We start from the raw sequence: 23,930 nt of genomic DNA, 5'->3' as shown, positions 1-23,930 counted from the left end.
CAGGTAGATTAATATGAATACTGTTGAGTGAGGACACGTAGCCTGGAGTTGCTTCCAGCTCATGGTTATGCCAGTTATTTCTGAGTAATTTTTTTTCACCAACACTGCCTGCCACTCTGGGTTCCCCCACCTGCCAAGTCTGTTTGTAATGTAACCTCTACTTACTTCCAAAAAATGCTTGAGAGCTCGTATATGTATATTTGGATATGACAGTTATCATTGCCAATCAAAATGGGAAACTGAAAGGCAGTGCCCACAAGCACTTGGTTCTATTTGTAAAGGAAAAGAAAGTGTTGGAAGTTTTTTTATATTTCTTTGTAGATCATGGCCAACGTGCTCCAGGCTAAAGAGACCAGAACCCATCTGGTTTGTGTCAGTTCACCATTCAAAAGCCAACATTCATAATGGCATTGATGCCACGTGGCACGGGCAACTTGTCACATCTTTGAAAGCATTAATGAAGCAATATTTGTTGACATGCACACAACATTTTTCGTCTTATGTTTGTTTGTTTGGTGCTGTTCTGCAAAAATGTTGTGCATGCATTGGTATGACATGAAAGAGTCTTATCAGACATTTTTTTAAAAATCTGGTATATTGTGACATGAAAAATATACTAACGGAGACCGAACTGTTGAGGAGCTTGAATTCTTTCCAAGTAAGCAATAGAGGAAAACACTTCAAGACAACAACTGATCTCTCACATGGGTGGTGTTTAAAGAGGTGACGCAAGCATGCCCTATCCCAAGTTTTTGAAACGTGATACTGGGATCAAATTCAAAATTAGTTTATATTTTTCAAAAAACACTTTAACACATATTTTGTGTTGTGCTTGTGCTGTCTTTAAATGACCACATTCGATTTTAATTTAGATTTAAATGTCACAGAGCAACTTCTTGGGGAAGTTGGAGGGATATATTGCATACACATTTCTCTACTCAAGTAAATTTGTTTGTAGGCATGCTGTGTACTCTATGTACTTCCATGTGTGTGTGTGTGTGTATGCGCGTGCACATTTCCACTGAGCTGTCAGTGTTACTGGAGGCATTCAAATTGGATTTTTGCTGCTTGGCGGAGGTTTATGCAGACACTGGGGCTTTTGATTCAGTGCTCACTCACGGATAGCCATGCATGACAGACTGTTTCCTTAAGAGAGAAAGGAGGAGAGCGGCAAACAGAGGAGGGATACCAAAGATGTGTGGCGTGAGACAGTGAGAGGCCAGACAGTGAGCTAGAGGAGTAGATAAAATGTGGAAGGCATATTAGAAAGCAAGAAATGGGGGCCGAAGCCACCAAGAATGCAGGAGGAGGACAATGCCAAGTGATGGACAGAAAGAAAAAAATCTGCTACGTGATTAGTCAGAAAAGAGCGTAAATTATATTTTCAACACTTACTGAAAAATGCTTTACCCACATTTCAGGTGCTTGGAAAGGTGACTTTAAAAGAGGTGATTACTTTCAGTGCTTAAAATGAAACTTAATTGCATGTCTGAATTCATAAAATCATTTTTAAAAATCCTTCCTGGCAGTGATAATTATTTGTGACTTCTTTTTCACTCTACCATATGATTGCACTTAAGCCAGTGTCTGCAGCTCATTTAAGACTGCTGCTATTGAAAGGAAGCTTTCAGACAGCTTAAAGTGGGGAAAGGCGCTTGCCGATAATGATTTCCTTAAACAACAAGCTCCTTTACAACAGCAATAAACTGGACGAGCTATAACGGAGCTATTGTGTGGATTTTTTTAATAGCAATTTAGTTAGCAACTTGTAATATGATCAACAGCATCGTGTGGAAAACACTCTCAAAATAAACTCAATATAAAGCTTTCATTTCTGTTGCAGCACACTTGTAAATATTTTGGAAAACATTGACACGGAACGATTTATGGCTGTTTGTGTTATGGTTACTGTAAAGGTAACGCTGTTGAATAAATCCACAGGTTAAAGACCTGCCAAATCAGACTTTAACTCTTTAACACAACATCTCTTTTTCTTTGGTATCTAATATTAATACAACGAACATATAGACATATAAAGATGCATACTTACATAGGGAAAGTAGTCTTCAAACATTGAAAGAAAAGACCCAACCGTGTAGTGATCAGCTGGCACCAGCCATCATATTTACATTAATTCAATGTTGTCTAAATTATTGCCATTATCAGCCTTCTGTGCTGATGAGAATATATCCTCTCATTTAGGTCATTCAGGTCGTGTCCATCATTACGGGGAAAACAACCTCTTTTTCCCCCTTTTTTGGTGGTTATGAATAACTCCTTCCATTCCTCTGGGGGGAAAGTGCCATTAGTGTGATAAATGCATTCTGTTATTACCGAAAAATGTGAGAGGTAATTACCAAAGTGTCATTCCTGTAACCTGTGTCATTAGCTTTCCTTTTTTTTGCGTGTTAGTAATGTCATCATCAGGATGGTTACCAGGATTAGAATAGCCACCAGTGTAGATATGCACATTACTGAGATGGGTGCAAGTACTCATCACACTGTGGGTTTGAGTTTGTCATGCGGCCTGGCTGGCATTTTATCTATTTATACTCTACTATTGAATAAGATTTAGACATTACATTTTGGTTTACTTGCAGAAAATTACTCAAACTCTAAAACATTATTAGAAAGCCTTGTTCCAAAGAAATAAAAGAAGAAATTCTCTAGGTCTAAAACTTTTCCTAATGCACCTACTGTAGTGACGTGAACTTAAGAAAGATATTATTACCTTTACAGCACGGTTTACCAACCAACTACCATCTTAAGAGCTTCCAATTACCTCTCACAGCCTTTGAATCTGTCAGTGAAAAACATTGCCACTGATCTTATTATATGACGCCAGGAATTTCCAAGATATGCGGTCACAATTTTGCCTCTATTTATGCAGTTTTTCCCATTTATCAAAAATTAAACTTTAAAGTGCTCCTATGTGGAGTGGGTGACTCAGGCTTTAAATTACTAATAATTACTATCAGATTAGATACGCATTTACAGCAGTATCAATACCAGTGGCACTGTGCCTCTTTAACCTGACACATAATGTTACTCAGTTCTACTACTACTAATTACCCAAAAGCAGCATTAGCTCTATGTTATAAATAGCACAGTTATTAAATACAAACACAGTTATTTGGACAGCATGGTGGAATGGTGGTTAGCACTGTTGCCTCACAGCAAGAAGGTCCTAAGTTCCTGAATTCCACCATCAGGGCAGGGTCTTTCTGTATGGAGTTTGCATGTTCTTCCCGTGTTTGCGTGGGTTCTCTCCGGGTAATCCAGCTTCCTCCCACAGTCCAAAGACATGAGGTTAGTGGGGACAGGTCAACTGGAAACTCTAAAGTGCCCGTAGATGTGAATGGTTGTCTGTGTTAGCCCTGTGACTGCGACCTGTCCAGGGTGTACCCTGCTTCTCACAGTCCCAGATTGGAGCAGGCTGCCTTACCAACTCTATTTGGTCAGCAATGAACTTAGGGTGCCAAGTCACCATAGGTGCAGGACTACCTGAGGCAACCTGAAAATCTTTTATATATATATATATATATATATATATATATATATATATATATATATATATACACATATATATATATAAAATAATGCCTTAGAATTTTTGTCATTTTTTCCCCTGTCGAATCAAAAATGGTATCGAGTATTTTTCGGGTATTATGTTTAAAATTCTAGTATCATCTCAACCCTGCTGTCAGTTAGTTAGCTCACAGTGAAATGGGCTTAAATGTTACCATAATAACAGTGATGATTTCTCACTCCCCCAAGCAAGTTTGAAAATATATAAATTTACATCTGCAGCAGTGCAAACAGAGATATTTACTTCTTGAGACAAATGGCAGCAGCAGCTTGCATGACTGCTTTATTAAAGCAAGGTAGAATTAGTGTTTTATATGCCTCATACTAGAGATGGACCGATCCGATATTACGTATCGGTATCGGTCCGATACTGACCTAAATTACTGGATCGGATATCGGAGAAAAATAAAAAATGTAATCCGATCCATTAAATATCACGAAAGCACCTCGCAAAACTTGCAACACGCCGTAACTCACCTCAGAACGTTAGCAGTCGGAGCAGTATGCATCACGTGATAGAGCAGCTGTGGCATGCGGGACCTGTCGGTGGTCTGGATAGCATGTGGAGCTTCGCTAGCAACCTGGCATTTCATCTCCGACAAAGTTATCCCCGAGAGAAGTAAAGCAAGTGTGTAAGTCCATCTCTGAATGTTTGTAAAGCATTCCCACGTTAAGCTTAACAAACGACTGCCTCTCGCTCTCCGGCTGCTACTTCAATCGTGAAACTGCTTAAATGATCAGCTGATCGGCTTTTCTGTCGCGAGTCCGTCTCTCTTGTTTGTTTTTGGCCCACTTTGCACCAGAAAGAGGAAACCAGCGGCTGAACAACAGCAGAACGTTTAAGCTTGATCAGCTGTTGTTAGAATTTATTTAATATTTCTTTCTACTCCAGGATCTTTTTCTACGTAGCTGATGCTGGTAACTGTGCAGGGGCGGATCTAGCAAAGTTTAGCCAGGGGGGGCGATAGGGCATGAACAGGGAAAAGGGGGCACAAAGACATACTTTTCTTTCTTATTCTCATTTAAAATGTCGAGCTTTTAATAAATAATTATCTGACACCCAAAGTTTTAATTTGATGTAAAATGAATAGAAGTCAATTACTGTATATAGTGACTATTAAGTCTAATATATACCCTAGTAAGCTATAGTACTTTTTACTTTGGGAAGGTACCATCTGTGCAGTCTGCAATTTTGTTGAAGAAAGATGTTGAATCTATTTAATATTTCTTGAAAAATAATTGATTTCTGTGCATTTTTTTTCACACTGCATCAAATTAAGGTTGATTACGTCGATTAAGCATCATGAGGTGGCGCGTGAGGGGTGGTTCCTTATTTTTTATTTATTTATTTTTGTTGTTGCTGGGAGTTGGAACCCTATTAGTTAGGTTGCTTAATATTTACGCTAAGTACTCTTTAAAATACCAGAATAGGGAGGATGGTGTAGGTCTAAGTTTATTAGATTGATCAGTATTGCTGAACTATGAAATATTTTTTTTGTATACAGGTATAACAGAATAGCTTTAGTGTAGTTGTTGTTTTAAACTTGAGTATGAACTTGCAGACTTGCAAAATGCAGCAAGATATTTTAAAAAACAGTTTTGTTGATTTAAAAAACACTATATCGGATTCATATCAGTATCGGCAGATATCCAAATTTATGATATCGGTATCGGACATAAAAAAGTGGTATCGTGCCATCTCTACCTCATACTGTACGAGGAATGTTTTGTTATTGCATACAGGATGGTACCCATGTAATGGAGTGCCGTAATTAATCATATCTAGTCTTATTTCCCCTGATTACCCCTGAAACTGACTCATAACACTGCTGTGGTGCCAGGGCTCGAACTTGAGACTGGAATAATTTGGTCGAGGAAATGTTTTCTTTCAGGCCTTTCAATGACTTTTAATACGTGGTAAATGTTCAAAATGGTCTGTTTTAACCAAAAACATGATACAAAAATTCAACTGAAGTACTCTGTTTGTCAAAGTTTTATCAAAACTGCAGAAAGTTGGTGACCTCTGTGCACCATGCGCCTCAACATCTGCTCTGCTCTGCTCTTCTCTTTGTTGCTTTGGTTCCCAATATATTTCATTGAGGAAATTTCACAGCTGGACTTGTTGCACAGGTGATATCCTATCACGGTACTGCACTGGAATTCACTGAGCTCCTGAGAGCGAACCATTCTTTCACAAATGTTCGTAGAAGCAGTCTGCATGCCTAGGTGCTTGATTTTATACACCTGTGACCATGCAAGTGATAGAGTCAACTGAATTCAATGATTTGGATGTGCAAGTCAATACTTTTGGCATTTTTATTATATGTTATGGATTACCAAATACAATGGAGGCACAAGCACACACATAGAAAAACGTGTGAAGGGCAGGTGCTTTGATTTGAGAGGACAGGAGAGAGAAGCACAGTCTACAGATTTCACCAAAAGAAGCGAATTAATCCAAAACACACACACACACACACACACACACACACACACACACACACACACACACACACACACACACACATTTCTATTAGCAGCCCTACATGCACGCTGAGTCTAAAATTAGCACTCAATCTGTTGAACAACAAACAGGCTACAGGGAGGAAGACATGCTGCCAAAAGGTTTAGCCGAAAGAAAAGACAGGGACAGGTGCAGATAGACAAGACTTAGTCAGTATTAACAACAGTGCTTATAAGACATAAAACTTTAACACATGTTTTAGTTATACTCATTATGTAATACTGATAAATAAGAAGAAGAATTATAATATTTGCACATTTAAACAAAATAGACTGGTGTGAACTCTTGTTATGGATCAAATTCGGATGCTTTTTTTACTGATATGTTAATGTTCATGCAGAAAAGGTTTAAAAATGCATGATAGTTTGTTTCACCTTTTTCTGTTGTTATTTTGCTTTTTTTGGCATTAGCTGCAAATCTCTGTTTACTGCTATCTTGGCAAAGTATTTTAGCCCTAAAGGTAACTTCCTGTAATGAAACAGCTGCATGAATACTGTAAATGTACAACAATTTCATAGTATCACAAATGAATTAATGACAGTTTTTGCTGTCAAAGCATTTTTTGTTTGTATTTTTCAATGAAAGATGTAACAAGTGAACACAATTTAAGAAAGATGTAAAACACATTACTGTAATACTCCACCTAATTAAAAAAAATGAAAAAGATTTTCTATTCCTTCTTCTCAAGGCACTCAGATAAAGGCCTCAATGCTTTTAATTCTATTTTGAATAATGGAATTCTCTGAGTCTTGTCATATATCACATAGAATAATAAAATGGAGTCAGCGCATCAGTTTGCATGACTACATCTGGCACAGTGTATTTTCCAGCAGATGAATGTCATTTGGAATAAAATAATGCAATTTAGCTGAGAACGATACAAAAGATAAGGATCATTAAAAGTGAAAATATTTTATAAGATTTCAGGAAATTGGTCATTTCACTTTTCCCACAGATTTTTCAATAAAATAAAGAAAAAAACAAAGAAAAAAAGAGAAAGAAATCTGTCAATAACATCTACAAAGTGGTAAAGTAAAAAATTAACAGCTTTGGGCTCCATGAATGAGAAACACAAAGAATTACCTGATTTTTGTTTCTGAAAAAAATGAGATCCATATATGAGGACATTTGTTTTAAATTTTAAATTTCGATAGAACAGTGGCAGTATATTGTCCTCGTAAGTGGATATCAGGCCCTTGTAGAGCAAAATTTAGTATTTTGGTCTATATAACCCAAAATGTAATGTCCACATATGTGGACACCAGGTCCTAGGAGATTAATGATGCTGTGTATTGAAGTTCTAGGATATTGCCCTATTAGCAAATTTTCAGTTGTTGTTTGTGTGTGTCTTCCCTCAGTTTACTATACCTAGCAAGATTTTCTGTGTTAGGCAAGTGACAAAGCTATCATGTAGTTAGGCAGACTGAAAAAGCTTTATAATTGTACTGACTAACAAAGGTATAGTTGGCAACTTGTTTTCATGTTAAAAAGTATAATATTTGTCGTCTTCTGAAAAAAAAGTTTACACTTTGCAGGTTTTGCCTCAAGTACTTTATTGGAACTAGCCTGCCATACCACCTCAGAAGGTGTAATCAAAGAGCTACACTTTATAATAATAATAATAATGAATTGGATTTATATAGCGCTTTTCAAGGCACCCAAAGCGCTTTACAATGCCACTATTCATTCACACACTGGTGGAGGCAAGCTACGGTTGTAGCCACAGCTGCCCTGGGGCAGACTGACAGAAGCGAGGCTGCCATATCGCGCCATCGGCCCCTCTGGCCAACACCAGCAGGCAGTATGGTAAAGTATCTTGCCCAAGGACACAACAACCAGGAGAATCGAACTGGCGACCTTCCGGTTACAGATGTGCTTCCCAACCCCCTGAGCCATGTAAAGTTAATAATAATATAATATTTAGTATAACTAAGTTAAACTGTATGATGCAGTGTGCGGAAGAAGATAGACTAATTGCATGAATTCTAATGTTCAGTTTTTAAAGTAAAGCTATGGAAATATTACCCGTGTTACCTAAGTAACCTATTTCTTTCCAAGGTTTCAAACGGCTGTTTAACAAGAGACTATATAACGTACATCAACCAATGGAATTCTTTCTTATTCCAGAGCAGGTTTCCGATTTTTGTTTACTTAAACTGCAATAGATCAAGAATTACAGACAAAGTTCTACGATATTTGGTCTATACAACCCAAAATATGATGTCCACATATTAAGACCATCTGCAGTGGTTGGTTTACAGACAAACCAACAGGGCTGAGCTGCTGAAGGAAGGCTGTCAATTTTTTGTGTTTGTTTTTATCCCTTTTCTTTTAAGACTTCTGCTTACTGCAACATTAAAAGCCAAATTTGACTGTTTTTTCAGTCTAATCGTCAGAACATCTGGAAAGGTAACAACCCGCAACACATTAGCAAATAATCTTTATGGATTCAGATGTGAACCAACACAGCAAGGCTTTTTAGCATATTTCCCCAGGTGTACTTTTTTTCAAGGAATGACTAACTCACATAAATGAGCTGCAAATACATGTTGTGTGGGTGTTTCACTATCCCCCATCTATATTCATAAGAGCTGCAACACTCGGGGTTTATCCTTTTAATGTGCTAAACTGACAACTCCAGTACACACCGCACAGCACACACAAAACATCAAATGAGCAGGAGTTCATCTGGTTCATTCCTAGATGCTATTTATCCATTTTAAAACAAAAAATGCCACCTGTAATTTTGCTGCAGGCATATCGGAAACACAGATGGTGATGACTGTAATATATTGGGTGTGCTGGGAGTGCTGTTAATTTCCAGCTTGTTCTGAGTACTCCTCCTGCCACCAGAGGGCAGACATGTGTTGTAATTGTGGAGTGATTTGAAATTTAAAAAGCCATTATTTCTTGAGCTCCCATTTGTTTTTTCTGGCAGTTACGATACCATACATGGTGACAGATGTCTGTCAAGAACAGATTTAGCAAGTGCAGTTCAACAGCCATATTCGTCTTTCACGTGCCGCAGTCACAGCTATCTGCTAAGCAGAGAGCAGGTTGGCTAAGTATGTGGATTGATGAGGAAGGCAGAGAAATCTACAAGAGTCTGAACTGGGCGGACAGGAAGAAAGAGGACCTCACTAAGATACTGAATAGGTTTGCCAGCTACATAAAACCAAGGAAAACTAAGCTAATTGCTTGTCATTGCTTCAACAGGCAAGGCCAAGTGAAAGTTTTGACCGCTTTGAATAGGATTAGGGTTGCTTTTAGCGGACTGTGAGTATACTGACTCAGATGACAGGGTAGTCAACGCCAAAATTGTGGGACTTAGTGGAAAAAGAGTGTAACAAAGACTACTTGATAGAGGTGAGGATCTGACACTTCCTATATGAATTGTCTCAGAGACAAATGCCAGTGCAAAAGGAGTTGTACATCCTGTATCAGACAGCCTGCAGCACTGAAAGAGAAAATTGTGCAGAAACTACATGAGATGGAAAGAAATCGCCACATTGCTAAAGTTGAACAATCCATGAAATGGGTCAGCTCCATGGTAGCAGTCACCTGAGGAGGCAAAGTAAGGATTTGTTTTGATCCTAGTATTCTGAGTAAAGTCCTCAAAAGAGAGCATTACCCCATGCACGCTATTGAGGAGGTTGTATCTGTCGTGCCAGGTGCACAAATATTCTCAGTCCTGGATGCAAACTCTGGATTTCTGTAGCTAGAACTGGATGAAGAGTCTTCATTCCTCACAACCTTCAACACTCCTGTTGACAGGTACCGATGGCTCAGACTGCTGTTTCATTCGCAAGACTCAAGTGCCATATGTTGGACTCATTGCAGATGGTCTTAAGCCAGACCCAGCTAAAGTTGAGGCATTATTTGCATGGCTTCACCCTCTGATAAAAAAGGTCTAAGGTGTTTTCTGGGGTTTGTCACATATTTCACCAAGGTTAAGGGAGTGAGGAAGATGCATCCCTGTGACATTTACTGAAAAGCAACATGGAGTTTGCTTGGCAGCCAAATCATCAGAAAGACTCTGATAAGTTGAGGAGATGATTTACCCATTTAAATAAGCTGTGTTGGGTCAAGATAACACATCACACATCAAAACCTGCAGGATTCTGGCCCTTGAGGCCTGGAGTTCCCCACAACTGGTCTAGGTTTCTAACAGATGCAGAAACGAGCTATGCACAAATAGAAAAGGAAATGCTGTATATCGTCCACGTTTGCACCAAGTTTCATCATTACATCTTTGGTAAACAGGTCACAGTTTTCAATGACCAAAAACCAATTCAAGACATTTTCAATGAAGGAAAGTGAGCAGCAAGCATACACAGAGAAAGAACTGCAAGTTTTGCCTGAGGAAAGCGGGGAGGATCATCAAAGACTCCAGTCACCCGAGACTGTTCAGACTACTTCTGTCAGGCAGGAGGTACTGCAGTATCCAGTCCCGAACCAGCAGACTGAGGGACAGCTTTTTCCATCAGGCCACCAGACTGCTGAAAACTGACTACACTTCATAGACACTTCTAGTGTTGGGAAGGTTACTTTTAAAATGTATTCCACTACAGATTACAGAATACATGCCCCAAACTCAATGAGAGTAACGTATTCTGAATACTTTGGATTACTTAATATATTATCATGCCTTTTACATCTACATGAATGTACTATTGCTGTGTGATTTATTACTATTACTGAGGGTTACTCGCCATACCAATACCAACTAGATTTTTAAATCTTAATATAAAATGAGTAACTGGGCTCGTCAGGCACTCTTTTTAGCTGCAGTGGTTATTATTATATTTACATGCTTCCATCTCCCGTTTCTGCTTGTACTTTTTGACTGTCCTTTTTCTCTCTCCCTCGTGCTCACAGACACATAACGGGTATGGCAGTCCATTCTCCCTGCAGCATGGACTACACTGCCCATGAAGCTACATTCTTTAGGGTGATGCCCGTAACACTCTGCCTATTGCCTTTATGTTAAATAATTTTTTGAATAATAATTTTTAAAAGTATTACTTCACGACATTATGTGGGCCGCAAGTAGGGGTGACATGGGCCGCGAGATTGAAAAACACGCATTAGAGCCTCTTATTGCGTGTTTTGTTTGTGATTCCACCGGTGTGGAATTACCAAAAATAGAGAGGGCATAGCCTAACATATGAAACAAAAGGGGTTACATGAATAGGATGAGGGACCTATGGATTCTTCGATACCCAACATCCACAATGACGGCGAAACAACTAGTAGCTCAGTGTTCCAACATTCGAAAGAAGGGACTGCTCTCACAGCTAGAGATTGACGAGGTACAACATAAATGCTACGGCAAGGGGCAGCCAGGACGCCAGGTCAGGGGGGAGAATTTGCACCCGAAATTGGGTACAAAGCCCCAAGTACGATAGGAGAAGGATCGTTGAGTGCGAGAGGAACTGACCTGAAAGATAGGATCATGGCCAAGCTTGAAACCTGGATCCCCCGTAGCCGGTTACCAAGATTACGTGAAGTACCCTCAGAAGGTCTGCTCGATGATGTTAATGCAGCACTATGAATGATACCTACAGCCATGATTACCGACACTAACAAGCTGATCTACAATACGGCAGCAGTGATCAGTGAGATGCTTGGCTACAAGTTGAACAGCCACAAGGAGCAGTACCCTCCATGGAGAAGGAGGCTAGAGGGCAAGATCAAAGTAGCACGGAAGGAGGTTAGCCAACTAACGGAGTTGCAGAAAGGTGCGACAAAGAAGGTGCATAAGAAATACAGCAAGCTGTCCATACCTGAGGCCTTGGAAACTGCCAAGCAAAGACTCACAGCCTTGGCCAGCTGCTTGAGGAGGTACACCAGAGAGATAGAAGGCAGGAGAATAAACCAGCTGTTCTCCACAGAACCAGCAAAGGTGTACTCTCAGTGGCAAGGGAACAATAAGAGAACAGCACCACCAAGGCTGGAGATGGAGCAATATTGGAAGAGCATATGGGAGAAGGACGCAACCCATAACGGCAATGCTCAGTGGCTAGTGGATCTGAGGGCAGACCATAGCAACCTCCCCAAACAGGGTCCAGTAACCATCACGGTGGCGGACATCCAAGCAAGGGTCTCTAGTATGAAGAGTTGGACAGCACCAGGGCCCGACATGGTTCACGCCTACAGCTGAAGAAGCTGACTGCACTCCACGAACGTCTGGCAGCACAAATGAACCAGCTGCTAGTTGACGAGAGACACCCGGAATGGCTAACTGAAGGCCGGACGGTCCTGATCCCCAAGTACCCCAAGAAGGGACCGGTCCCATCCAACAATAACCTGCCTCAGTACTACATGGAAGCTCCTGTCAGGCATCATATCGGCTAAGATAAACAGGCACATGGGTCAATACATGAGCGGGGCACAGAAAGGGATTGGCAAGAATACCAGAGGCGCAAAACACCAGCTACTGGTAGACAGAACAGTCAGCCGAGACTGCAAGACCAGGCTGACCAACCTGTGCGCTACCTGGATTGATTACAAGAAGGCCTATGACTCAGTGCCCCACAGCTGGATACTGGAATGCCTAGAATTGTACAAGACCAACAGGACCCTAAGAGCCTTCATCAGGAACTCAATGGGGATGTGGCATAAAACACTACAGGCCAACTCCAAGCCCATAGCACAAGTCACCATCAAGTGCGGGATCTACCAAGGAGATGCTCTGTCCCCGCTGCTGTTCTGCATAGGCCTGAACCCCCTCAGTGAGATCATTAACAAGACTGGCTACGGATACCGACTACGGAACGGAGCAGTTGTCAGCCACCTCCTGTACATGGATGACATCAAGCTGTATGCCAAGAGTGAACGAGACATTGATTCACTGATCCACACTACCAGGATATACAGCAATGACATTGGGATGTTATTGGAGAAGTGTAGTCGGATGATAACAAAGAGAGGGAAGGTAGTCAGAACTGAGGGGATCGAGCTACCAGAAGGCAACATTGATGAGACAATGAACATCCAAGAATACATTGGGAAGATGGCCCCAACTGACCGAGTGCTCAGTGAATACCTCAGGCAGCAGAAACCCAAGAAAGAGGAGGGAGACGAGGAAACATCATGGAAGGACAGGCCCCTGCACGATATGTACCACCGGCAGATAGAGGAGGTGGCTGATATCCAGAAATCCTACCAGTGGCTGGTCAAAGCTGGACTGAAAGACAGCACAGAGGCACTAATCATGGCAGCACAAGAACAAGCTCTGAGTACAAGATCCATAGAGGCTGGGGTCTATCACACCAGGCAAGACCCCAGGTGCAGGCTGTGTAAAGATGCCCCTGAGACAATCCAGCACAAAACAGCAGGGTGCAAGATGCTAGCAGGCAGGGCATACATGGAACGCCATAACCAAGTGGCCGGCATAGTATACAGAAACATCTGTGCCGAATATGGCCTGAAAGTTCCGAAGTCAAAATGGGATACGCCCCCAAGGGTGGTGGAGAATGACCGAGCTGGTGGTGAAAAAAATGGTGGTGGCTAACCAACCGGACATAGTGGTGGTAGACAAACAGAAGAAGACGGCCGTAGTGATCGATGTAGCAGTTCCGAATGACAGCAACATCAGAAAGAAGGAACACGAGAAACTGGAGAAATACCAAGGGCTCAGAGTAGAGCTCGAGAGGATGTGGAGGGTGAAGGTAACGGTGGTCCCCGTGGTAATTGGAGCACTAGGTGCGGTGACTCCCAAGCTAGGCGAGTGGCTCCAGCAGATCCCGGGAACAACATTGGAGATCTCTGTCCAGAAGAGCGCAGTCCCGGGATCAGCTAAGATACTGCGCAGGACCCTCAAGCTCCCAGGCCTCTGGTAGAGGACCCGAGCTTGAAGGATAAACCGCCCGCAGGGGCGTGCTGGGTGTTTTTTTGATTTTTTTTATATATACACATATATATCTGGTATGCATATTTAGTAATCTGCATACATTCTTTTTATTGTACATGTATTCATACCATTCCTTGCATATTTATCATTCCATCCATCCATCCATCCATCCATCCATCCATCTTCATCCGCTTTATCTTAGGCTGCTGCCCCGCAGCTTAATAAGCAAAGAGGCCCAGACCTCCCTCTCCCCAGCCACCTCCTCCAGCTTATCCGGGGGAACACCAAGGCGTTCCTAGGCCAGCCGAGAGATATAATCTCTCCAGCGTGTCCTGGGTCTGCCCCGGGGCCTCCTCCCGGTGGGACATGCCTGGAACACCTCACCCAGGAGGCACCCAGGGGGCATCCTTGTCAGATGCCCGAACCACCTCAGCTGGCTTCTTTCAATGTGGAGCAGCAGCTGCTCTACTCTGAGCCCCTCCCGGATGGCCGAACTTCTCACCCTATCTCTAAGGGAGAGGCCAGCCACCCTTCGGAGGAAGCTCATTTCTGCCGCTTGTATCCGCGATCTCGTTCTTTCGGTCACTACCCACAGCTCGTGGCCATAGGTGAGGGTAGGGACGTAGATCGACCGGTAAATTGAGAGCTTCGCTTTTACACTCAGCTTCCTCTTCACCACGACGGACCGGTGCAGCATCCGCATTACTGCAGCTGCAGCCCCAATCCGTCTGTCGATCTCCGGCTCCCTTCTCCCATCACTCGCGAACAAGACCCCGAGATACTTGAACTCCTCCACTTGGGGCAGGAACTCATCCCCGACCCGGAGTGGGCACTCCACCCTTTTCCGGCTGAGAACCATGGCCTCAGATTTGGAGGTGCTGATTCTCATTCCCGCTGCTTCACACTCGGCTGCGAACCGTTCCAGTGCGAGCTGGAGGCCCTCACCCGATGAAGCCAACAGAACCACATCATCCGCAAAAATCAGAGATGAGATTCTGAGGCCACCAAAGCGAAAGCCCTCTGCCACTTGGCTGCGCCTAGAAGCAATGGGCCAGACACCCCATACTCCCGCAACACCTCCCACAGGACACCCCGAGGGACACGGTCGAATGCCTTCTCCAAGTCCACAAGACTGGTTGGGCAAACTCCCATGCACCCTCAAGTATCCTCGAGAGGATAAAGAGCTGGTCCAGTGTTCCGCGACCAGGACGAAAAACGCATTGTTCCTCCTGTATCCGAGGTTCGACTAGCGGACGAACTCTCCTTTCCAGCACCCTGGCATAGACTTTCCCAGGGAGGCTGAGGAGTGTGATCCCCCTGTAGTTGGAACACACCCTCCGGCCTCCTTTCTTAAAGATGGGGACCAACACCCCGGTCTGTTAGTCCACAGGTACTGCCCCTGATCTCCACGCAACATTGCTGAGGCGTGTCAACCAGGACAGCCCTACAACGTCCAGAGCCTTCAGGAACTCGGGACGGACCTCATCAACACCAGGGGCTCTGCCACCAAGGAGTTGTTTAACTGCCTCAGTGACCTCACCCCCGGAAATTGGCGGGTCATTCCCCTATTTATCATTCCATATTTATATATATATAATATATATATATATATATATATATATATATATATATATATATATATATATATATATCTTGTACACCACTATTGCTTGTGAAGCTTGCACACAAGAACTTCCCTCACATGTGCTGTACCAGTGTACCAGTAATGCGATGTGACAATAAAAGTGATTTGATTTGATGAGTATTCTTAGTTTTGTATTTTCTTTTTTGTTTATTTTTAAGGGTTTGTGGTTAAAGTCTTATAGTTTTGATTGTCTTTTTTCTGTGTATTCTTTGTCTGTTTCCCCAGTCATGTCTCTGTTTATTCTCCCTTTGTGTTTGTCAAGTCTGTATGTCTCAGCCTTAATGGTAGCATCCTGTTTTATTTTGATAGTTTCTTGTCCCGCTTGTATTCAGTTTTGCTTCCCCTGTCTGACTAAGTTCACTTGTGCCTTCTTTTGCCCAGCTGTTTTGCATCTTCCTAGTTACCTCGTGTGCGTATTAAAGTCCTCAGTTTCCCTCTGGTCTTCATCATGTCATTGTTGTACTCCTCGATGTTGTGTACTCACCTTGTGTTTTCGTTAAACTTGCTGGTGCTAGCTAATAAAGCTGCACTTTGAGTTTACTTTAGTCTGAGGGTTCCTGCATTTTGGGTATGCTCTCCACCTACCACACAGCACGCCTTGACAATATTTTCTGTTACTGAAGCGTGCAGAGGACTTAAGCCGTGAATTGATTACACACTGGATTATGAATTCAAATTATTTTCTTGTAAATCAGTAAACAGTCAGTTTAATTTTCACCATTCAAATTTTTTCTGTTGGAGTTTTTTTGGTAACTCATTGAAGTGTTATTGAGTATTCATAATCAGCCACTTTGCACGTACAGTGAGTGAAAGCATTGGGTAAACTGAATCCGACCAAATTAAATCAAGCTATCAGAACTGAATGGACTCCTATTGATAAGAGAGTTAGAACAACTAAAAGAAACTTTGATTAACATGAAAGGTTAATCGAATTAAGAAATTAAGACATATATGTATGTAGACTTACTGGTCATTTAATCTAGCTAATTTTAACTGATGCCCAATGCCGGTAAACTATCGTGTCCTAAATGTCATGCAGCTACAGTATCTGCAACTAGATGGTGAATCACTGTTGAGAAACCCCATAAATCTGTGAATCTTGGCCTATCCTTTTGTTACCACTATTAGTACAAGGTCACGGATACAAGCAGCGGAAATGAGTTTTCTCTGAAAGGTGGATGGGCTGTTCCTTAGCGATAGGGTGATGAGATTATTCATTTGGGAGGGGTTCAGCGTAGAGCCGCTACTCTTCCACATCGAAAGGATACGGCTAACTCCATCATCTCCTGGGTAAAGTCTTCAGACCAGGCATGTGTTAGCAGCCAGAGGCCACAACATAGACCCGGGTATGCTGGAGCGATTACATCTGTCAGCTGTCCTGGGAAACACTCGACATTTCCCCGGATAAGCTGGGGGAAGTGGCAAGAGGAAAGTTTGGGTTTCCCTGCTGCCACCACGACCTGACTGACAGATAAGCGGAAGAAAATAGCTCGATGTTTTCTTGATTTGTTATGGTAAAATGGCCTGTATTTGTATAGCGCTTTACTAGTCCCTAAGGACCCCAAAGCACTTTACACAACCAGTCATCCACCCATTCACACACACATTCACACACTAATGTGTTATGTTAGATTTTACCTTGTTCAAGTGGTTGTCATGAATTTTCAACAATCTGCATCATTAATAATGCACAGCAAGTCGCGATTTATTCATCTTCCAGATGTTCTCATATTTTAGAAATACATGAACATATATTACATTTATATTTTTTCATATCATATATATAAGTATTTTTCTTCTTCGCTGTCTGGATCATAACATGTAATGTTGATAATGCACAATGCAAGGTGACGCACAGTTAATCAACATGATTCGTTATCGAAGAATGTCATAAATGGCTTAAAACGCCTTTCTTATCAGTTTTTGACATTTTCCATTAAACGGTTTTGACATTTAACTAAATATTTTAGTGTTTCTTAGTTTTAGACTAGTCAATTAGTCTACTTTTTTCCCCTCATTTAGTTGAGTAAGAATTTAGTCGCTTTCCTAGTGTGCAGATGGGTAGGTAATTATTACACTAATGCAAAAGTGCTATACCATTTGCAAAAGAAATACAGCCCGCTGACATGACAATATAATCCACAGTTTGTATATTCAGTGCATGATTCCAAATGACTCATCATTGTGCACAAATGCCAATTAATGGCATGAAAGCCAAGTTTCATAAATGCCACCTTCTTGAATTAGATACATCGATCATAATCTCTCATCCTGCTCTTTGGCTGGATAATTGATGTCTCTCTCCTGGTTTGGTGTTCTCAGTGTGAGATCAGATATGCAACTTGGAGTTCTCTATAAGACGACTCGCTCAGTTAAAGTACTTTTCTGCATTTTTTTGAATAAAACAATTTGGTTAAGCCTCAACATACAGGTGTAAAGAATTAAAACTTTGAGCGAGAAAATGTCTTGTGCCTTTTTGTGCCATTTATTTTTCCTGTCTTCTCCTTTTCCTATTAAAATATAATTAATCATAAAATATAAAAAACACGCCTTTATTAATTGTATTCTAGCTTTCATGTGGTATTTTCTGTTCGTAAATACCCATAATAAAACATAGCTGATTCCTAATATAGCTAAAATAATCTCTTTCCTTGCCTGGCTGCATCTGTTTAATGTTAAATTATGCAAATCAAATCAGAACATAGCACAGCAGATATGGAGCATAGCCCTGCTTGTCGGATTACTAGGGTACATGGTACACTGATTAGAAGTGATATTAGTGGATAATGTTTAGATTAGGTATTAATCTATATCTGCAGACATAACATGGCTGGATCCCTTCACACACAGAAGTAAAGGAAGAGTTGTTTTTTTTTGTATGAGTCTAGATATCTCAGTGGAAGCAGAAAACCTTCAGTGTGTATTTTTTTTTCCTAAAAGGGTGGGAAAGAAATGTGTAGATTTCAATATAATAAACCCGAAAAATATTTAAGGAGTGACAGACAGTCGTCAGTGTTCGCTTTGTGCATTATTGGATGTTATGGAGCATATTTGTTTAATTATGGCATTTAAATGTTTTATTTTTTTATGCTTATGCTTACTAATCTCATGCTGTTGTTAGTAAATAAGTCATATTAATATTGTAATTTGCTTTGCATTAATAAGGTTTGCAGGACAGAACTGTGGGACCATTGACTTGCAGGGACATTGAAAACAGTGAGAATGTTAACAGGAGAAGAGAGCTGATCCATAATTCATACAAACCCAAACAACAGCAGGACCAGAGAATTAATCGGTACAAGATGGAGGGTTTGTGACTCAAATGCAGCAAACAGATGCAACATGTTTTCCCTCCATCTCTACCATTCTACAGATATATAGAAGATAATAAAGGGCTTCTTCACCTAAGTATATTGAGTTTTATGCTGTTGAGTTATATTTTCTCTACAGCAAATCTCTGTTGGTTCCTTCAACTGATTAACATCACAATTTATTGCACAGGTTTAATGCATGAAGGATGTACGTGTGTGTGTGTGTGTGTGTGTGTGTGTGTGTGTGTGTGTGTGTGTGTGTGTGTGTGTGTGTGTGTGTGTGTGTGTGTGCGTTTTCCATAAAGGGCTGTTTGAGGTTAAAGTTAGGGTGAGTGCCAACATCAGTGAGTGTCCACAGACAGTATGCGTGTGACAGTCTGTCTATGTAGTGTTGTTGTATGTGTGAAGCTATGTGAGTGTATACATGTGTATTTTGTGTTTTTTTAATATATAACAAGTCTGTGGCTTATCAATCTCTGCCTTTCCCCACTTCATTAGCTTCATTAGCACAATCCACTGTTATCAACATGTACTACTCACTCTCTCTTTCCACCAATTGACCTTAGAACTGAAGAAGCTTCTCGGATGAGAGGTGAAACGTCTTCAAGCAACTTAAAGAAGTCCAGACACTTTTCTTTGCAAGCTCCTTTGACCACTCTCTCTTTCCTTCACATACACACACTGGACCGCAAGTAGAGGATCTGCAAATCTGATCTAAGTTTCGTACAAAAAATGATCACATACGAGCCTGACAGAAGTTGCTATCCTACAAATAGAGTAGGAGAGCTCAAAAAACACACAACAGCGGTAAAACCTTGACAGGCTATGCTGATAATTACTTAACATTAACACTGTATCCTTCACAGGAAGCTGACACCCTGCATATAAGCTCTAAAATCATCTTTGTTCTGACTATGTATTATGCAACCACCAGCTCCAGGCTAACACATTTTAAAGGATGTGTTTTGTGACGTAAAAGTATGACGACACAGCAAGTGTTAGTGATAATGAACAGGATTCCACATTTACTAAGCTGTATTAGTTTCCTTTTTTTTAAAAACAGAAAGAAGACTTTTACTTGCCAGCACAAACTGTGAGTGTTCTAACCCTGAATATAATTAGCCATTTACTATGCTAATTTGTTAGCATGGAGCAATGGGGGTGAATGATGTACTAGGTACATACTTCTGGTTTCAGTGTGCCAAAGCAAATGAAAAATGAGTCACAACAACACAAACACAGTTGTTTGTTTAATTCAGCGGAGTGTTTGTTGTGGTGTCTGTGAATGAGAAGCGCCTGTATCTGACAACAGTGGGAATCAATGAGTGTCGGCATGGCTAATATATCAGAGAGAGCCTTATGCTTTTGAATCTAGTGAGGTTGTGCTCTCTGTCTAAAGTCTTTCTGCTCAGAGATGTTGATATTTGATATTAGTCATCAGATGCTGACAAGAGGCTGATAGTTTGACCCCATCACCAAAGGCGAGCATCGACCTCTCAATCAAAACGAGACTCTTAACCTTTTTCCTCCTCCTCATCCCTACATACACCTCTGAACATCGCACTAATCCATCCTTTCAACTTGTCTTTTGACTGCAAAATACAAGAATCCTTGGCCTTCTGTCTTCACATCACACCTAAGTTGAGTCTCATTTGTGACCCATGTGTCATGTCTTAGCACACTAATGGAGATTCTGGCACCAAGGAAGTGCTGTCACTTGATGAATCTACATATGCACAGTCTATCACAAATAAAGTTCTTCATGCAGCCTTTGTACTGCTTACTCAAACTGCTCACTGTTTTTATATAAATGACATGTATTTCTGAGAAAATATAACTTTATTCTTTCACACTTCCGGGCCCAACACTGCCCTCACCTTAAGCCATTTCTCCCATTTCTTTGATCACTGCATTTACTCCCTTCTTTCGGTCACTCACATCAGTTCAATCTGATCCAATTCAAATGTGTTTTATTGGTCAAAAAAGAAGTGCCTCTTCAAGCAAAAACTTCTCTCACTCCCTCTCCATATCTGTACTTCTTTTCATTCACTGACTCAACAGGCCAGAAAAAACATCTGAAACCATCTCTCTGTTCGATCCATTCTTCAACATTCAGAGTTTAACTGCGTGGCCCCCTTTTTTTCCTGTTATTTCTAAACATTTAAAACTGAAGGATTGCCTTCTGTCCACCAATAGTATTAATTTGATAATTACCTAAACAATTAGTAATGAGCCTGATCATATTATTTATTCTATTGATGCATATATAGTGATATCTTAAAGCAAACAAATGGTCATGCAAGCACCTCTTGACTGTTAAATCTGACCTACCTCAGTGAGGTGGGGGTTGGGGTTGAATCCACACTGGTTGCAGACAGTGGCCTTGCACTGGGTGCAGGTGTTGTAGTTGGGTACAGCCGGTGGGTTAGACAGCTCTGTGGTGGTGCACACTGGGCACAGCTTGCTGCTCGGCATGGGTGCTATCTGTGGCACTGAGTATGGTGAGGTGGGTGTCACACCACGGTCAGGAGACAAAGAAGGAGACCGACCTGTCCTGGAGCCGCCGGAACCACTGAAGTCAACTTGGAGGTTTCGGCGAGAGGCATGTTGACCAGGACTTTGACCTCCATGACCCCCCATGCTAGACCCAGCTGGACCGTGACCCATCCCTTGACCAGACCCTGGGCCCTGCCCCATTCCAGAGGCCTGGCTGGACTGCATATGTCTAGGAGAGGTAGGAGCTTCGTGAGTGGCCAGGCGGTAAGGCTCACCAGCTCTTGGCCCTATTCCTCCACTGCCCATTCCTCCTCCCATTCCCCCCATTCCTCCTGCTATTCCCCCCATTCCTCCTCCCATTCCCCCCATCCCTCCTCCACCTAATCCTCCCATTCCTCCCATCCCTCCTCCCATTCCCCCCATCCCGCCTCCACCTATTCCTCCCATAACTCCTCCCATTCCCCCCATCCCGCCTCCTCCCATTCCTCCCATCCCACCTCCTCCCATTCCACCCATTCCTCCTCCTCCCATTCCTCCCATCCCACCTCCTCCCATTCCACCCATCCCTCCTCCTCCCATTCCTCCTCCTCCATGGCCTCCTTGTTGCATGCCAGGCTTGGGACTACCCATTGAACCCATTGGACCCCTAGAAGAGACAAAGCAAAGGAAAAAAAGTCAAAATCAGACGTTTCTGTTAAAATCTCTAAAACAGAAATTCATTCAACCTTCCCGAAAAGTGACAGCACACTGGCACTGCAGGTTAACTGATATTTAAGGAATTTGGATCAGGATATTGTTTCTTACACTCACCATAACCAAAATTATACTAAGGCACAAGTGTCATAAACAAATAAACAGTGGGCTTCTCTGGAAGGCAGTGTTCCAGCAGTAAACATTGTTGCAAATGTTTTCATAAGTAGCTTACATTGTCTACATTAATCTAGGTTCTTAAGCAGAATTACATTTATTTGTGGGTAACAGTCGAGATTACATTAAAATATGCCCAGTTAACACATCTACTGTATGGCAGTCCTTCCAGGATGCTTGTATTATCTGTATATAGGATAATAAGTTCATGGCTGATTATTGCTGGGACTAAATCACTCTGTACTGAAACACCAAAACATTGCCATTTATTTGTTTCTATTTCTTGCATATAGGTCAGACAAAGACTAAAAACTTTTTGTCTACAAAGGCAACACTGTATGTATTGTTGTAATAAGTAAGAAAAAATAATGATTATTGCTTTGGTCTGAGTTTACTTTGATTTTCTCTTGTCTAAACAGGGTTAAAAGTAAACATGCAGGCTTAAATATAAAGATGCATTCACTTAAAGCTTTTAATTAGTCAGGCTAAAGACTCTATTTTTAACTTGGAAAGGCCAAGGCCAATTAACTTCTCATTAGTGATCACAGTTGACTACAGCTGGTATTTTCTCTTTGCAGGCATAAAAAGGAATTGTTTAACAGCACTCGGTAAACTGACTGCCACTCAGAACAATTGAAAAGTCAAATAAACTCAGTGAAGATCTAAGAATGAGAGTTGTAGATTTACTCAAGTTTCAAATGTCTCTTGGAGCCATTTCTAAACAACTGCAGCTTCCAGGATCATCAGTTCAAACAATTGTCCATAACTACATGTTATTTGGATGTCATCGCTTTGCCAAAATCTGGAAGGACACCCAAACTCTCACCCTCAGATGAGAGGAAATTGGTTAGGATGTTCAGGAACAACCTGGGAACAACTACTCCTCAAGCCTGCCGTGATTTAGAATCTGCTGTAACACCAGCGCGACTGTCCACAGTGAGTTTTACATCATCATGGACTCAAATCAAATCAAATCACTTTTATTGTCACATCACATGTGCAGGTACATTTGTACAGCACATGTGAGTGAAATTCTTGTGTGCGAGCTTCACAAGCAACAGAGTTGTGCAAAATACAATAATGTAAACAAGCAAAATACAAGAATGGCTACATCTGAAACTAATAAATATATGTACAATATATAATAGTATATGCATTTCTGGATGTGTATACTGAATATTTTTCTACGTGTGTGTGTGTGTGTGTGTGTGTGTGTGTGTGTGTGTGTGTGTACACATATTTTACAAATTAAATAGTGTAAACAATAAATAAAAAAAAAATATATATATATATATATATACATATATGTATATATATATATGTATGTATGTATGTATGTATGTATGTATATATATATATATATATATATGTCAATGCTTTTGCATTCTTTCGGAAATGTAGCTGGGTAATTATGTCATTGGCATCGATGAGCCACTGTCAATATGTGACATATTGAAATCGCGTTTGAATTTGCGCTTGTTTTTTTGCTTTCACTTTGCAATCGCGTGAACTGTGTATAGAGAGCGACAGTACTAATTGGTGAGTGATGATAATTTGCGCACCAATTCCTCTGACATCGTCTTATCAATTGTTAGCTTACTATGCAAACATGACAAGTGAAATCTCCCGCAGCAAGCTTAAACA

The 23,930-nt window shown here is 41.2% G+C and overlaps 1 protein-coding gene across 6 annotated transcripts in view; it reads right to left on the bottom strand.

Moving 5' to 3' along the window:
- bsna (bassoon presynaptic cytomatrix protein a) overlaps positions 1 to 21,857 on the bottom strand; it is a 125,708-nt gene extending 103,851 nt beyond the window's left edge. For 3 of the 6 annotated variants that reach the window (XM_085259527.1, XM_085259531.1, XM_085259530.1), the window contains exon 1: positions 21,255 to 21,857. In XM_085259527.1, coding sequence (XP_085115653.1) covers positions 21,255 to 21,842 — 588 coding nt within the window. In that variant the 5' untranslated portion in view covers positions 21,843 to 21,857. The remainder of the gene's footprint in view (positions 1 to 21,254) is intronic. The other 3 variants (XM_085259528.1, XM_085259529.1, XM_085259526.1) reach the window with 1 other exon arrangement.
- Positions 21,858 to 23,930: the final 2,073 nt, after the last annotated feature.

This window comes from Mchenga conophoros, linkage group LG20, assembly GCF_057382185.1.
Source record: "Mchenga conophoros isolate Kocher_MC1m ecotype Shallow Benthic linkage group LG20, M_conophoros_male_GT1.1, whole genome shotgun sequence".
Taxonomy (NCBI): domain Eukaryota; kingdom Metazoa; phylum Chordata; class Actinopteri; order Cichliformes; family Cichlidae; genus Mchenga; species Mchenga conophoros.
Note: the sequence above shows the minus strand (reverse complement) of the source record. Positions and strands in the feature narration are given on the sequence as shown.